Source organism: Carya illinoinensis, chromosome 1 (assembly GCF_018687715.1).
Source record: "Carya illinoinensis cultivar Pawnee chromosome 1, C.illinoinensisPawnee_v1, whole genome shotgun sequence".
NCBI classification, from domain to species: Eukaryota; Viridiplantae; Streptophyta; class Magnoliopsida; order Fagales; family Juglandaceae; genus Carya; species Carya illinoinensis.
This window is the reverse complement of record NC_056752.1, coordinates 48,556,807-48,571,716: the sequence shown is the minus strand read 5'-3', so window position 1 is coordinate 48,571,716 and position 14,910 is coordinate 48,556,807. Positions and strand designations below refer to the sequence as shown.

The 14,910-nt window shown below is 37.4% G+C and overlaps 3 protein-coding genes across 3 annotated transcripts in view; all 3 read right to left on the bottom strand.

The window, feature by feature from the left end:
- Positions 1 to 827: 827 nt before the first annotated feature.
- Positions 828 to 4,173, bottom strand: LOC122279853 (ethylene-responsive transcription factor RAP2-12-like). The gene is made up of 3 exons (XM_043090736.1): positions 3,773 to 4,173; positions 1,136 to 2,071; positions 828 to 1,012 (listed from the first exon to the last, which is right to left on the bottom strand). Exons 1-2 carry the CDS (start codon positions 4,026 to 4,028, stop codon positions 1,182 to 1,184), a joined length of 1,146 nt encoding a protein of 381 aa, XP_042946670.1. The 5' UTR covers positions 4,029 to 4,173; the 3' UTR covers positions 828 to 1,012; positions 1,136 to 1,181.
- LOC122279825 (AT-rich interactive domain-containing protein 4-like) overlaps positions 2,029 to 14,910 on the bottom strand; it is a 28,984-nt gene continuing 16,102 nt past the window's right edge. The window contains exon 16 of the transcript XR_006229682.1: positions 2,029 to 2,393. The gene's annotated coding sequence lies outside the window, so the exon portion shown is untranslated. The remainder of the gene's footprint in view (positions 2,394 to 14,910) is intronic.
- LOC122279820 (subtilisin-like protease SBT1.5) lies at positions 11,975 to 14,715 on the bottom strand. The gene has a single exon (XM_043090674.1). The coding sequence runs from the start codon at positions 14,596 to 14,598 to the stop codon at positions 12,220 to 12,222; it is 2,379 nt and encodes a 792-aa protein (XP_042946608.1). The 5' UTR covers positions 14,599 to 14,715; the 3' UTR covers positions 11,975 to 12,219.

Below are 14,910 nucleotides of genomic sequence, written 5' to 3'. Positions count from 1 at the left end.
TAAAAAATTAAATTATTTATTATATTTTATATTAAAAATTAAAAAATTTATAATAATTAAATAAGATGAATTCAGATTAAGCACAGCAGATGGCTAAATGAAAGCCTAAAATTAAGCACGGCAGATGCCCATATGAAATTTTTTTTAGGTGGGAGGGAGTGGCCAGGCCCAATCTCCAATGCCTTGACGATGACGGCTCATAGTCATGGCTGGCTTTTTGTCCCCATTGTGCAAAAAATCATAATGATGAAAACAAAGAAAATCACGACGTAATACCCGGATCACCTCATGTCTCATGATACTGAATAAAGCGACAAATAATCGATACTTGTATCAATATGTTCAAGCTGCATACAGAGAACGGTATTGTCTTTGATAATTCTGCGTCAGAACATTTCTCCAATCTTAAAAATTACTTAAATGGATTCATTCTTCCAAAACAAAACCCCCAAATCCTTTAAAATCTTTTCAAAAATCAATCTTACGTTAGGCTGTGTTTGAGAACTCAATTGTTCTCGCACCTTCTCATTCTACTACATTACCGTTTCACTATTATTTATAGAAGATTGAGATACTCTTATCAGCTAAACGGAGCCTTGTGTCCTTTTTATCTCATAATTTGCATCTCAAAATTTGCTGACACTTTTCGGACAGGCTAAAGGGACTCTCATGGTAGCCCAACTAGCATTAAAAGCTGCAAAGAGTAAAGTCCCCAACAGAGTGAGCAAAAACTGCAAACAACCATTAAAAGCTGTAGGAAATCTACCACACCAAACAAACCAAATTAGCAATCCAAAAATTGAGGGTCCCTCGTAAAAGAAATAAGATGCAAACAAACACCAAAGTTGACATTTATAATGTTTTAGAATCTTATCACAGACCATGCGTCATTGATACAAAGATCGATCCCAAATTCAATGTCTTCAAAGGAACCTAAGCACCTGTAAACTCCATAAAAGCCTCGAGCAGCTTCAAACTTTGATCGTACTCCATCACACAGATGACATCATTCCTGTAAGCAGTGAGATTGATATCGAGAATTTTTTTTTTTTTTTTGGGGGAAAAAACCCCCAAGAAGTTGAAAGGAAACGAAAAAATGAGACAAAACATAAGAGGGTACAAGGACGAAACTTACTGATTTTATTTTTATTTACATACTAGCAAGCATGGGAGTGGTTTGCTTAGAAATCTCCCCCAACCATAACTGAGTCTTCCTCGAAGCCCCAAAGATCCATCGGGTTCCCAACATCCTGAGTTGTATCTCCGCTAAACAATGTCTCAATCGAGTCATCCCACATTCCCTCCAGGTACGGCAACTGATAATTTATCTGGGACTCCAAAGCAGAGAGCTCCACAACTGTTTTTGCAGTGTTATTTTCAACAGACGCAACATTTTCAGAGTCAACCTTCAGTTTCTTCCTTGGACTAGCATCCTCCAGAAACTGAGATTCGCCCCCTTCTACATTAACTGAAAGAACGGACGAGATCTCTGGCGTCTTAGGGCCCTGTTCACCCCATGCAAAGTCAGAATAATCAAATGTATTACTCCCCTGATCTGAATTGAAGTACGTGGGGGTAGTGCCGCCAGAGGAAACAAAGGATTTGGGTCCAACATCCCCATCGAGAGGAATGGGGTCCAAATATCCATACTGGTTGGTAAAAGGTTTTTCTTCCATCAATCCCATGGTGTAGTCCTGATCAGAGTTGTTCATGGAATCAAAATTTTGATTCAGGTTGGGCTGCACAGAGTGCAGGTTTGCCTTGGGAAGTGGCTTCAGCAGATTTTCCTTCACTGAACGCTTTGCAGACGTACGGGTAGCATTATCAGGGAAATTCACCTTAGCTTTCTTGCCACGAATTTTCCGTGCCTCGGCATCATATGCTCTTGCAGCTTCCTCTGCAGTGTTAAAAGTTCCAAGCCACACACGGACACCTTTCCTTGGATCTCGGATCTCAGCAGCCCACTTACCCCATGGGCGCTGCCGGATTCCCCTATACTGATTCTTCCTCTTTCTCTTCGCAGATTTCTCGGCTTGCCCATTCAGTTCCACAGATTTTATAGCCTTGGATCCTTAAATGACCACACATAATTATACAGAGATATCATGAAAAAGTACATATTAAAAAGTCTAGCAGGGAAACTCCCATAATGCACAATAAGATACTGAGACAACCCATGCACATCCTAAGACAGTTGCTCAGACTGCCCAGTGACTTCCACAAATTAATTAGTTGTTCAAAAGCATGAACAAATAAACGAAGACTTCATCAGCCACCAAAGTGGAAATTAAGATAAATTCCAGTCATACCAATTAAAAAAAAAAAATTGACATCACAGTTTTGTGTGTGTGTGTGTGTGTGTGTGTGTGTGTGTGAGAGAGAGAGAGAGAGAGCTCAACAACATTTAACTATCTATGAACCAGGCAATATAAAGCAACTTCAGCCAAGATAATCAAGCAGGAGCAGAAAAATCAACATGGAAAATAAAAAATCAACCTATCAGTGGAATTTGAATAAATACTTTGTGCATGTCAGTTTCAATTAAATTACCAAACCACCAATAGATCCTATATCATTTTAATTTTTATTAGCAACTGACTTATTGATGGAAATAAAGCCTCGATGTTTTCATTTCATCCAATATAACTCATCAACAAATACAAATAAAAAATTATAACAAACATGATCGATGTAATAGATCAGCCAAAACAGCAGCAGGACAAGTTAGTAACTAGTGGCTGAAAATTTGGAATACATAACCTTGATTCGTTGTTTGATAATCAGAGGATAGAACAAGCATATAACCTTCTATTAAAAAATCAGTAATTAAACAAGCAACGACTCCAGATTTGATACCCAACTTGTACAAAAAGAAGAAAAGAAAAAGAAAACTCCATAAGATTTTCACCGTAAAGTTGAATTATCAAATCATAAAAGGGAAGTTATTTTTCCCCGGCCGAGACAAAATCTAGCAACAGACGGAAGTTCGTTTTTTTTTTTTTCTTTTCTTCTCGTTTTTTTAGAAAGGTGGGGGGAATTGTCAGCTTCGAAAGTAGAAAATAAAAAAATAAAAACCACATATTTGATGTTCATTTGCTTTTTCTAAAGGGGAAAAGGATTGATATTTAATAGATCGACAAGAGATAACTCCTTTTTTCCACCACGAAACATAATTACGCTAATTACCCAAAAATTAGTAAGAAATACAGGATTTGTAGAAATGGGCTACAAAACCATAAATCTGTGTTATTTCTGCGTATCAGTGATTTTTTTATTTTTTTATTTTTGGATCGGTATTTCTGCATATTAGTGAAATTACACGGTCAAAACACCCAAAAACAACAAATGATGAGAATAAACAGGAACCCTCCTACATCAACCAAAACAACCAGAGGATATTCTTCGACATAAATTGAAAAACTGAATTGATAAATAACACCAAAAAATACGAAATTTATTTATAAAAAAAATGGATCTCTAAAAAATTAGCTGCGAAATCACAAAGGGAAGATTCATATGAGGAAACAAAAGTTTACTAAAAAATGCTTTCTTAGACTTCATATAACATGAAGAGCAATCATATAAAACTTGAAATAACTAATAAGTGTATAATTTGTTTGCGGAATATGTACCTAACATTGATATCTACTTTAAACAACTTTTATATTAAATAAGAATTAAGGAAATAACATGAAAACAATTACTAAGAAAGGTACATTAAATTTGATCGGTTAAATCATAACCCAAGACACCAGCAGGATAGGGATGATACCAGGGTCACGAGCAGCAGAGAAAGCGAAGGACTTGCCATCGAGCACGAGGACCTCAACATCGTCATCTACATCGGAAACATCATCCTTGAAATCCTGAAAATCGGCCTCGAAATTGTCGTTGTCATTCTTGAAGAGAGGCTTCGAGAATCGCTTCCCTGAAATGGGTTTCTTGAGATTGGGCCATAAGTAGTCCGCCGTGAGCCTCCGCGATCTGTTTGGCGGGATATAGTCGGAGATGATAGCCCCTCCACACATCGTAGTTTCTTTTCCCTCACTTTTTCCCTATTCTCAGAAAGAACGAAAATAAAATTTTGTTTCACTAATGGGGTTTTCTATAGTTTCTCAGAGAAGAAATGATTTGGGAGCGGTATGTATATTTTGGAGCAACTGGTGATGGGGTTGGAGGAGTCAGGAGTGGTGGAGTTTCCAATGGCGAGTTATTTGACGTTAATGCCCCTGGCTTGAGATTGAATTTACGGTTGTGTCACATAGACACACGGTACAACAGTAGTGTCTCTTTCGAATCAGGTTCTAACATTCGGATAAAAAGGTCTACGGTACGGCCCGTTTGAAATTAGCCACCTTAAATGTCGTATAATCGTTTAAAAAATAAAATTTATTATTAAAAATTAATATTTTTTATATTAATTTTATATTTATTTATTTTTTAAAAATAATTATATGATACTTACTAATATTATATAAGATTTTAGTACGTACAAATTTTCATATATTTTATTAGAAAAAAAAAAAAGGATTCCAAATTTCAATAAATAATCTTTATATATATATATATATTTTAAATACAAAACTTAAAGACTAAAAATATCATTCCTGATATCTTATCAAACTTTAAAAAATTAATTAAAAATAAATTATATAAAATCATGAGAATTGAGTATGACTAATTTTGTAGGACGATTAACATTTGCAATTTCTATTTTAAAAATTGTATTTTTTTCAGATTAATTTAAGAAACACGGAAAGAAAATTACTCTTTTTACAATAGTTAAGTGCACGTCTCATTCAACGACATCTTTGTCGTGCCCACTGCCTTCCCATCTTATGTACTATGAATCTAAGCCCCGACTACAGTATAATTAGACCTATATCATTAATTATACTTGTAATTGAAAATGTGTTCACTCATTTTTTGATGGTTCGATCAGACCATATTATCATCTATAACAAGACTTTTTATGTTTTACCGTTAAATATATATATATATATATATTTCTTTTTTTTATCGCGGATATACATATTATCATCTTTTTTTTTTTTTGAGTTATTACGATTTTTTTTTCTTTTTTGAAACATATTACGATATGTTATCAAGTGAGAGAAAAATAAACCAATACTGATTGCATGATATTTATTGATTATTTAATGTAATAAAAAAATATTAAAAATATAATAATAAATATTGTACGATCACTTGACATATTTATTTCCTTTTTCTAATTGAGACTCTGAAATTCGAGCAGGGAACTTTTTAAAACTAGAATCAAGATTCTATCAAATTTTTGTTCAAATTTAAAAATTTTAATTGGGAGAAGGATAAAAGTATAAAGTAAGGCCCATTTGAATTTGAAAAGTATTTCAAAACATCTCATCATTATAATTTTTTAAATTTTTACATAAAATATAATAAATAATTTAATTTTTTTAAATTTAATTCAATTTTTTTAAATTCTAAAATAATAATAATATTTTAATAATAATTTATTTAATTTTTATATTTTATTTAAAATAATTTTATTTCATCTCATCTTATATTTAAATTCAAACTAGGCATAAGTTTTATATTAGTTATTATTATTTGTATAGATATTTTGGACAATATTAAATAACGAATAAATGATGTAAAATTTATCTTACTTGATATGATCAAATTCCAACAACAATTCAAATTAAGAAAATGATAATATGTCATTTGAATTTGTCCTCTTATTTTGATTGTTTATATTTTTTAATTTCTGTTTAATTTTTTATTTAATGATTCAAAAAATGATTTTAAATATATTTAACAAAAAAAATTAACTTTATTTTAGCGACCATGCCCTCGGTCAAAGATGGCCGGGACGCCATCACTGCTCTTTCAAATTATGAGAAGTATTTGACTGTTAATTTTTTTATATTCAGGAAATCTATATGATTAAAAAAAATTATAAAATAAATTTTTTTTTTATTTCATATTAATTTATTTTTTTACCGCCGACTTCATTTGCAGAATTCAAAAAGTATTTCTCTAATGCAATTGGAGTCCAAGCACCGGCAGATCAATCAATGCGCGATTAACCAGTCGATGCATATGAGTTGACACGGGTAAAGATCAGGTTGTTCATTTGATTTGACCGCAGGGAAAAAAAAAAAAGAAGAACAGACCACGGCGAATCACCTAACCTTGGTTGAATTCGCGATTTACAAAGGCAGTCAAGCCTCATTTCTTCCCATTTCTAACTAGTTTTTATATATACTTTGTAAAATATTTTAGCCATCAAACGAATATGGCCACGTTCTTTGGCTATCAAGCATTAATTTACTAATATTTGAATATTACTGTAATTTCACCCTCAGCTGCTCTAGATCTACCAAAATGGAAGAAGACTCGCGTGGCCTGTGATTTATTGCTTGCCACTTTTGTGCATCATGCATGCAGCACGTTGAGCAGCTTCCAAAGAGCGTTGTATAGTACACCTACCTAGTAAATGCATCCCTTCTACGCATATTTTTAGAGAAGCTTGGTGTTGGATGGGTGTAAAAAATATTTTCCCACCAACTAATAACAAACAGTCATGAAGGCATTCCAGAAGAATCAGAGATAAGCCCACAACCACCAAAACTCTCTCTCCTTCTTCGAATCAGTCTCCCTCTCCTACCTACACTCAAACCCATAGGCCCCCTTTTATTTCGCAAACCAGAAAAAACCCCCAATATGCAAAGCAACCAAAACTCAATCGAATTAAAGTTGCTAAATTACTCGAAACAATCGAAGTAAATATATCATTAATACACCAGAGACGGTCAATTTAACGAATCAAATGCCTAAAATTAAACATTCAAATACAACGAAAAACCTAACCATCCAAAGCTCCAAAAATTCCTAGAAATCAACGCCCCCAAAACTAACCTAAAATTACTGAATTGACCATTTTCCTAAGCAACCGACTGATCCTCAGAGGAGCTCACACTTGAAACCGAACCCGACCCGGATCCCAACCCCATGGATATGATCGTTCCTGGACAAAGTCGATGGCAGAGGCAGCAGATGGCATTTCCTCTCGCCGCTGTCCAAATCGAAACCCTAGAACCCGGCCAAGCCGCCAAAATCCCTACTATTACACGACGAATTACGCAACAGGAACTCATCGAAGCTCTTGGGCTTTTCCCTGTCCTTACCCTTTGTGTTTTCATTCTTGATCAACAATTTGTACAAATTGAGGTGGCTGCTGATTGGGTTTTGGTTTGGGAGACTGATTCGAAGAAGGAGATGGAGATTAGGGCTTTCAGATTTGAGTGTAGATGGGGGAGGGAGACTGATTCGAAGAAGGAGACGGAGATTTCGGGTGCATGCGGGCTCGTCTCTGATTCTTCTAGAGTGCCTACGTGGTTGTTTATAATTTTCCAGTGGGAAAATATTTTTCACAACCATCCGGCCCCAAGCTTTTCTCATATTTTTAATATAATAAACTCAAAACTATCGAAAGAGTAATAACATATTTAATTAAAGAAAATGATGATTAGAATTTAGAAAGAAGAGTTAATCTTTCTAAAGAAATCTTTCTGTAGGCACATCCAATACTCTTTTATAAACAGCGTCGAGTGGTAGCCTACCATGTGGACTCCACATGAACCCAATGATAGACCGGGACTCAAAGGAAGAAAAAAAATTACACAGGTTGATTTGCAGAGTTCTACCCCCCCCCCCCCACTTCCCCCGGGGCGCCCCTCTCTCTCTCTCCATTGTAAGTCGTCGTAGTCATTGTTTTGAAAAATTAATTTCCAGTTCAAGAATTTGGAGTTGTTTGTTTGAAGCTGCGTTTATGATTTTGATTGAAGCCTATTGTAATTGATGCTGTGAGTATTGTGATGTAATAAGGCTTCGTTGGAGTTATGAATGGCATCAAGAATGGAAATAAGAGACGCATGAAAGGTGTTTGATGAAAGGTTTCAAAGAGTCATAAGTTAAAATCACATTCAAACAAACTCCACTTATTGCCGTCCGAAGCGACTATGGTGGGTTGCGTCGGTCTCATATGGAGCTCTTTCATTGGGACCGGAAGTTGTACGGCGTGCGGCGGGGTGTGTTTGAATCTGTATGAAGTGGGTTGATGCAAGTTCTAAGAGGAAAGAATACACGGGTTGTCGAGGGTTTTAGTTTTTGAATTTTTCCATGGTGAGATGCTATCCAAAAATGAGTTGTGTGCTTAGCTGATGTGTCATCTTCCTATTGGCTTCCTTTAAACTCAACTTATAGGACTTGTCGTTCCAAAGATAAACTGTTTCTAGAAGAAAAGAAGAGAAAGATTTATCCATCCACAAAGCATGCAAAGCCGGCATACAGGAGAACGTGTTCAAGTTGGATAGTCATGTCATTCCGCATATGATATATATATATATTGACAAACTAATAAATACGAGTGATATATAAAAAAAAGATAAAAGGATTTTAATAATAATTTCACTTTTTTTAAAATGCGTACAGGATGTTTATAATTTTACAACAGTATATACATTACTTATATATATATATATATGTATGTATAAAAGAAACTTTGGACTCCAAGTAATTGATCCAGTCATTGACATTTTTTTTTTCTCAACACACGTAAAATCCCCAGATCCAAACACCCTCGTAAGAAAACGTAACCAGCGGCCCTTTGCTTTTAGATACATCCGGCCTGTCCTGATCTCACCGCTCCGTCAGACCGTCACCATATATGTCTCGTGTTTAATTTAACTGTGTATTCAGGAGTACTTAAAAGGTAAAATGGCAACTCTGTAGAGAAATGAAGAATGAAACGCGAGAGCATTGCCATTGATTTATTTATCTTCATATTCATCTTTATATTTACATAATATCTTTTTAAATTAATCTATATTAGATTATATATCTTCAAAATTTTACATAACTATAAATAGTATTTATTCAAGTTTGAAAAACCACAATTCACTTTTTAAATATTATTTTACTATTTTTTCTCTTTCCTATTCATTAAAATCAATTTTGTGAAATTTATACTAATATGATTTTGATATATTGAGTTAATGATACAAAATTTTTTTTTAGTATATATTAATATTTATGGATAAAAGTAGTCATTTTGATATATAAAATTAATAATATTTAGATATATAGAATTTGTATGTTTGAGTACATTGTGTTAATTATAAAATATATAAAAATAATCATTTTTAAAAAAATAAAAATAAATAAAAATATTTTATTATTATTTGGTTTAAAAATATATAATTTAATATGAAATTTTTTTTTATATTCAAAATTAATTTTTAAAAATTATAATTTTAAATATGTGTATAAAAAAACTAATGCTAGTGCTCTAACATCGGCAAAAAAATCTATAAGATCTGTTTGGGATTCTTACCCGATATTTACCGCCTAGTAAAAGTAACCTAAAAATGTTACCGAATTCACCAACTGAACAAAACAGAAAAGAAAAATAAAATAAAGAGGTTCATGCACCGAAATATATGCCGCAAATATGGCATGATAGACATAGGAATAATCTTACCTATAATCACTACTTTCTATACATTTCTTAATTTAGATCAATTTTTTAATACATAATTAATTATATCAATAAAATTTATAAAATAAAAAAGAAAAATGATTATATATAAAAATTTTGTAGATAAAGTTAAAGAGAACCCAGAACGACAGAGCTTAAAAAAGTAAAAAAATTAAAGGTGGGTGGAATGCGGGACCCGTAGAGTGAGCTGTGGGGGCCAATGCAACGACAAATTTTGAATTTACAAGCCTTTTTGTGTTTTTTTCTGGAGTTTTTACTGTACATTTCTTGTTTATAGCATAATGTGAAACCTACTTCTAAAGTGAAATGATGGAACAATAGATTATGACTGAATTGGTGTACTCTAAACCCCTTTTTAGATTTGGGGTTGAACATACATACTACAAATACTATCAACCGGGTATTATCTTAATCTTTGGTAATCGCATCATTAGTCCCTTTTCCCGTATCGATCGACATGCCGTCTTTCTTAACCTTTTTATCTGCATTAATGGTCGATGACAACTTGCCTTCCTAGTTTATGTATCACATTCACACACACGTGTACTCAGAAGAGACGCATGTAATTAAAAGATGGGCATGCATGAATCCCGAGAAGATTCTCAGTAATTTATCTGTAGGAAATAGGTAGGAAGTGTAAGCAGGGTACAGGTACAGGGGCAGGGAATGGACCTCTGGCTTTGGTGACTGGTCTCTTTCGTTTCTCAAATAATAGAATATGACTGGTCTCTGGTGACTGGGAACTCTTAGTGCTGACAGTACTTGAGAGTAAGATATTTGGAGGTATATATGTGCAAGCTGTATGAGACAGATACATATATAAAAATATACAGGAGCGTGACGTGAGGCCTCTCGCAACGCTAGCTAGCTAGGTGGCCTGCATTTATACTTTGCGGAAAGAGAAATTCACTGTGCATTCGTGATATATGATATTTGTTGCCAGCTACTTGCTGCTCATTTTATCCGTGCGTATATAATCGGAAATGAAATTCAGTACCTGTCGTTTCAGAAGTTGTGGGAAGCTTTGGTGCCATTATTTTGGTAGAGAAAGTCTAGCTGCATATTGTTGAAATGACATGCTTAGATTCTTAAAGAAAAAATCGTGCCTAAAATTAGATCTTTAGCTAGGTGGCCTGTCATGAATTGACATTGATCGTAGCTTGCTTGCTCGATTCATTTGAAAACTATAGATGTGGGTACTCACTAGAGATGTTAATAATTCTGATCATCTGCTGCCGAAGCATTAAGAAAACAAACGAACATTCGGCTAAAGACGCTGTGGTTGTTACTGGGCCTACATTTATTTTTGCATAAAAGATCAATATTTGGGCTTGTAACTTGGGCCGTTGTGGATGTGCGTGGCATAGTTTTTCTGTGGTTGCCTGGAAACTTGGTAACCCGATGGGCCTCTATTGCAATCAGGTTATAACTACGAAATTCCTCCTATTTTACGCATTTACCGTTCCTATAAAAGCAATTGAAGCAAGTGGGGTTTTTAAACAAGGAAAATGCTAATTAGTCCTCTCAAGTATACCACTCAAAGTTATCGTTAGTGTATTTTTTATGTTTAAATAAGTTACTACATATTAGGGGTATACTTGAGGGGTCTGAGCAGCACCACTCTTTAAACAACAATTCATCATTTGTGTGTGTTAGTATAAGTAAAGATATTATGAGTAAATCTATCGTAAAGTCACGTCTGTTTGTGAGTTTACTTTTATAAAATCTTTTTATGATTAAAGTATTTCTCTTTAGAGGCATTATGATTGATGAGGCTACTTGACATAAATGATAGTGATTCGAGAGCCGAGCAGAAACCTGATGAACATGGCCCCCCATGGTTGTAAAGCAATTTCTTGACTAGTGGTCCATTACAGCAAATTAAGTTGCTTTCTTCAAACGGATGAATGCACTTTCAATACCAAAAGCATTGATAAATGCTCCACTTAAGGCAGTCCCACGAAAGTGCTTGCTTGTGCACCATTCGGGTTTTAATAAGCACCAATGATTATGCAGCATGAGGTTTCAAAGTCAAACACTGATTACGCTGAATGCGGGGGGATTCTTCTGCCTTTTACCAGCAGCTCCAATTTGGATGATTTCTAGGCCATCTGAAAGTTCATTCCTCTAAACGTGGCAACTCATTTGCAACCCATAAAAGCAGCAAAACATTCATAAACAATTAGTTTGGTCATCTTCTGCACCTGCAAGTAACCCCGCATGATTTTTGTACTACTACTGATTATCATTGTCATGATGTTCTTGTTGTTAAAGCTACTTGCTTACACGCCGGATACCATGAATTTAAAAACCACGTTTACGGAAAGCAGCATCATCCCCTTTTCAGTTGGCGCAAATAGAATAACTTCAGAGATCTCCGTAAAAATTATGTGACCAGAAAGGAAAGTGGATCTTACCATTATCTTGGTCTTTTCTCAAAACACAGCATTTTTACATTCATTCTTCATTCTTCATTCTTAATCTTACAACAAAGATACACCTCTACTGTGCATTACAAAGTACAAGCCAACGCCACCAGTTTTCTGAAACTGAAAACCATTTTTAAAAAGTAAAAAAAAAAAACTTACTCATGATAATATATAGGAATAACTTAAAAGTAATTCTATAACAAGGAAGGTGAGCAAAATTCCTAAACCCAAAATCCTCAACACTCTCTAGAGAGGTTGCTGCATGGTCACAACCAAGGGGCTTGTGACTTTGTGCTTCCCATCAGACCATACGATAGAGCCAGTCCGCATTCTAGAGCTACCAGGGGAGAGCTTGACTGCCCTGGTTTGCACCCTCACAAGGAAGTTCAGTCTCTGACCCAACCTCCTAAACACCAGCTTCTCCGGCCGAACCGTCACCACCATTCCACTAGGCGGCTCAGCCGTAACTTGGTAGACAGAATTCGGGTCTCCAACATTGGTCACCGTTCGAATAAAATGCGTAGACATCTTACGCTTTCCATATTGTTGAAACACCGCAGTCAACGAGGGGTAATTCAAATTCCCAACATGGCCAGCCCGTTTTGCCCCGCTGCAATCCGCAGTCTTCCTAGTAATCATTTGGATGTTCTGAGTAGTATAATTGGAATTGCATAGGAAATCCACATAATCATAGGAACTAATATCGTAGACGAGACCAGGATCCATAGCCTTCTGGGGGTGGACATGGCCAGCCCCGAAATCAAATACTGTCGAAACATTTCCAGTGGACTCGTCCAACATGTTTCCTCCACCCCTATTATCCACAGTATACGCGGTTGTCATTAGTGCAGACCTTATGGCCGCTGGACTCCATTCGGGGTGCGCTGCTTTTAACAATGCAGCCAAACCGGAAACATGAGGACAAGCCATTGATGTGCCAGACAGTATATTGAACTCGGTTCTACGCTTATCCGAAGGTATGCCGGTCGGTCCGATTCTGTCGGGCCAAGCTGCGAGAATGTTTAATCCGGGCGCAATCACATCGGGCTTCAATATTTCCGGGGTCACCGGATTAGGACCACGAGCCGAAAACGATGCCACCACCGGAGCAGGCCTCACTCCGAGCCTTGTCCCCTTGAAGAGAATGGTTGCCACCGGTGTCGACTTCGAAGATGCAGAGATATATTTCCTGATCTCGTCACCGGACGATGCGCCTACAGCTGTAGCGGGCAACACGTGGCAATCGGCCACCAATCCTTCGCCATCAAAAACCCCATTAGCTAAGATCATTCCAACCCCTGCAGCTTTCCTCACAACCTCACCTTTGGCAGCTCTCGAGTTGATGCCTCTGTCGCACAACACCATCTTGCCTTTCACGAAATTGGGGTCCAGAGAACCTTCCAAACATAGCGAGGACGAATACCCATCAACAGCACCACCCTCAGTGTTCCCACCGTATACTAATGGGTACATCTGACCCGGAGTTAAAGCCGGCCCACCGTAAACACTTACACCGGGTATGATTTTTCCATTCCCCAGCTTGACATCGGCGGGAAAATCCCTGTCAATGGTGCCGGCACCGACCGTAGTCACCCAGGGAGCAATATTCGTGACAGAGAGCGCGCCCGGACCGCCGTTACCAGCTGAGGCGGAGACGAAGACCCCGGAATCGGAGGCTCTGAAAGCGGCAATGGCGATGGCGTCAAGGTAATATGGTACGACGACGCCGCCGACGCTCAGGGAGATGATGTCGACACCGTCAGCCACTGCGGTGTCGAATGCTGCGAGGATGTCGGAGTCGTAGCAGCCCGAGTTCCAGCAGACCTTGTAGGCGGCCAGGCGAGCTTTGGGAGCCATACCGGCGGCAACTCCGCGAGCGTAACCAAGAGTAGAGGCCGGGAAGACGTAGCGTCCAGCAGCAATGGAGGCGGTATGGGTGCCGTGGCCGTCCGAGTCCCTGGGGGAGCGAAACTCGTTGGTCTCGTTCATTTTGCCGTTGGTGGACTCGTAGCCAGAGCAGAAGTATTTAGCGCCGATGAGCTTGCGGTTGCAGGAGGAGGAAGGGAAGTCCTTGGCGGCCACGCATCGGCCTTTCCACTTGGAGGGTACAGGGCCAAGATCTCGGTCATCGAAGCTCTTCCGCTCGGGCCAGATGCCGGTATCGATTACCCCAATGACGAGGTCGGACCCAAAGTCCGATTCTTTGAGGAGACCAGCACTGTCGGTGGTCCTGAGGCCCAGGAACTGGGGGGAGCGCGTCGTTTGCACATGGCGGACTTGCTCGGGGATGAGGGAAATAACGTGCGGGAGGGACTCAATAGTTTTGGCTTCGGAGGGGGACAACTTGACAGAGAAGCCATGAAATATGTTGGAGTATGTGTGGATGAGAGGGCTGGTGGTTTGTGCTGGTGGTTCCGTCCTCGTTTTCCTTAATGCAGAGAGTGAGGACTCGTACCAGAGCTCGTGGGTAGGGAAAACGGAAGGTTTGGCATCGGGTTGGACTTCGACTATGTAGGTAGTCTTCTTCTGGTCATCTTTAATAGTGGGAAAAGAGGAAGAAGATGCGGAGGAGATGGAGATGGGTGGAAGAAGAAAGAGTAGGAGGAGGGTGAGAAAGGGTGCCATTGGAGGGAAGAGCGAGATGGCTCTGGAAATGCAAATGCTGGTGCTGTGTGTCTGCTCTGCTGTGTCACTGAGCAAACTATTAAAAGAAAGGGAAAAGAGACAAGAGAGGCAGTTTCGCTCATGTTCTGTGCTTGTGAGTGGAGACTAGTGGTGAAATTGTCACACAGGGTTTACAGTTTAGCAAGAAAAAATAAACCAATACAATAATTTTTTATATAATATTAATTAATTTTTTCATTTCAACGTTTTTTGTTTTTTTGTTTTTAAGAAAATCAATGTTATCTGCGTGGCACTTTAAGATAATAATAAAAT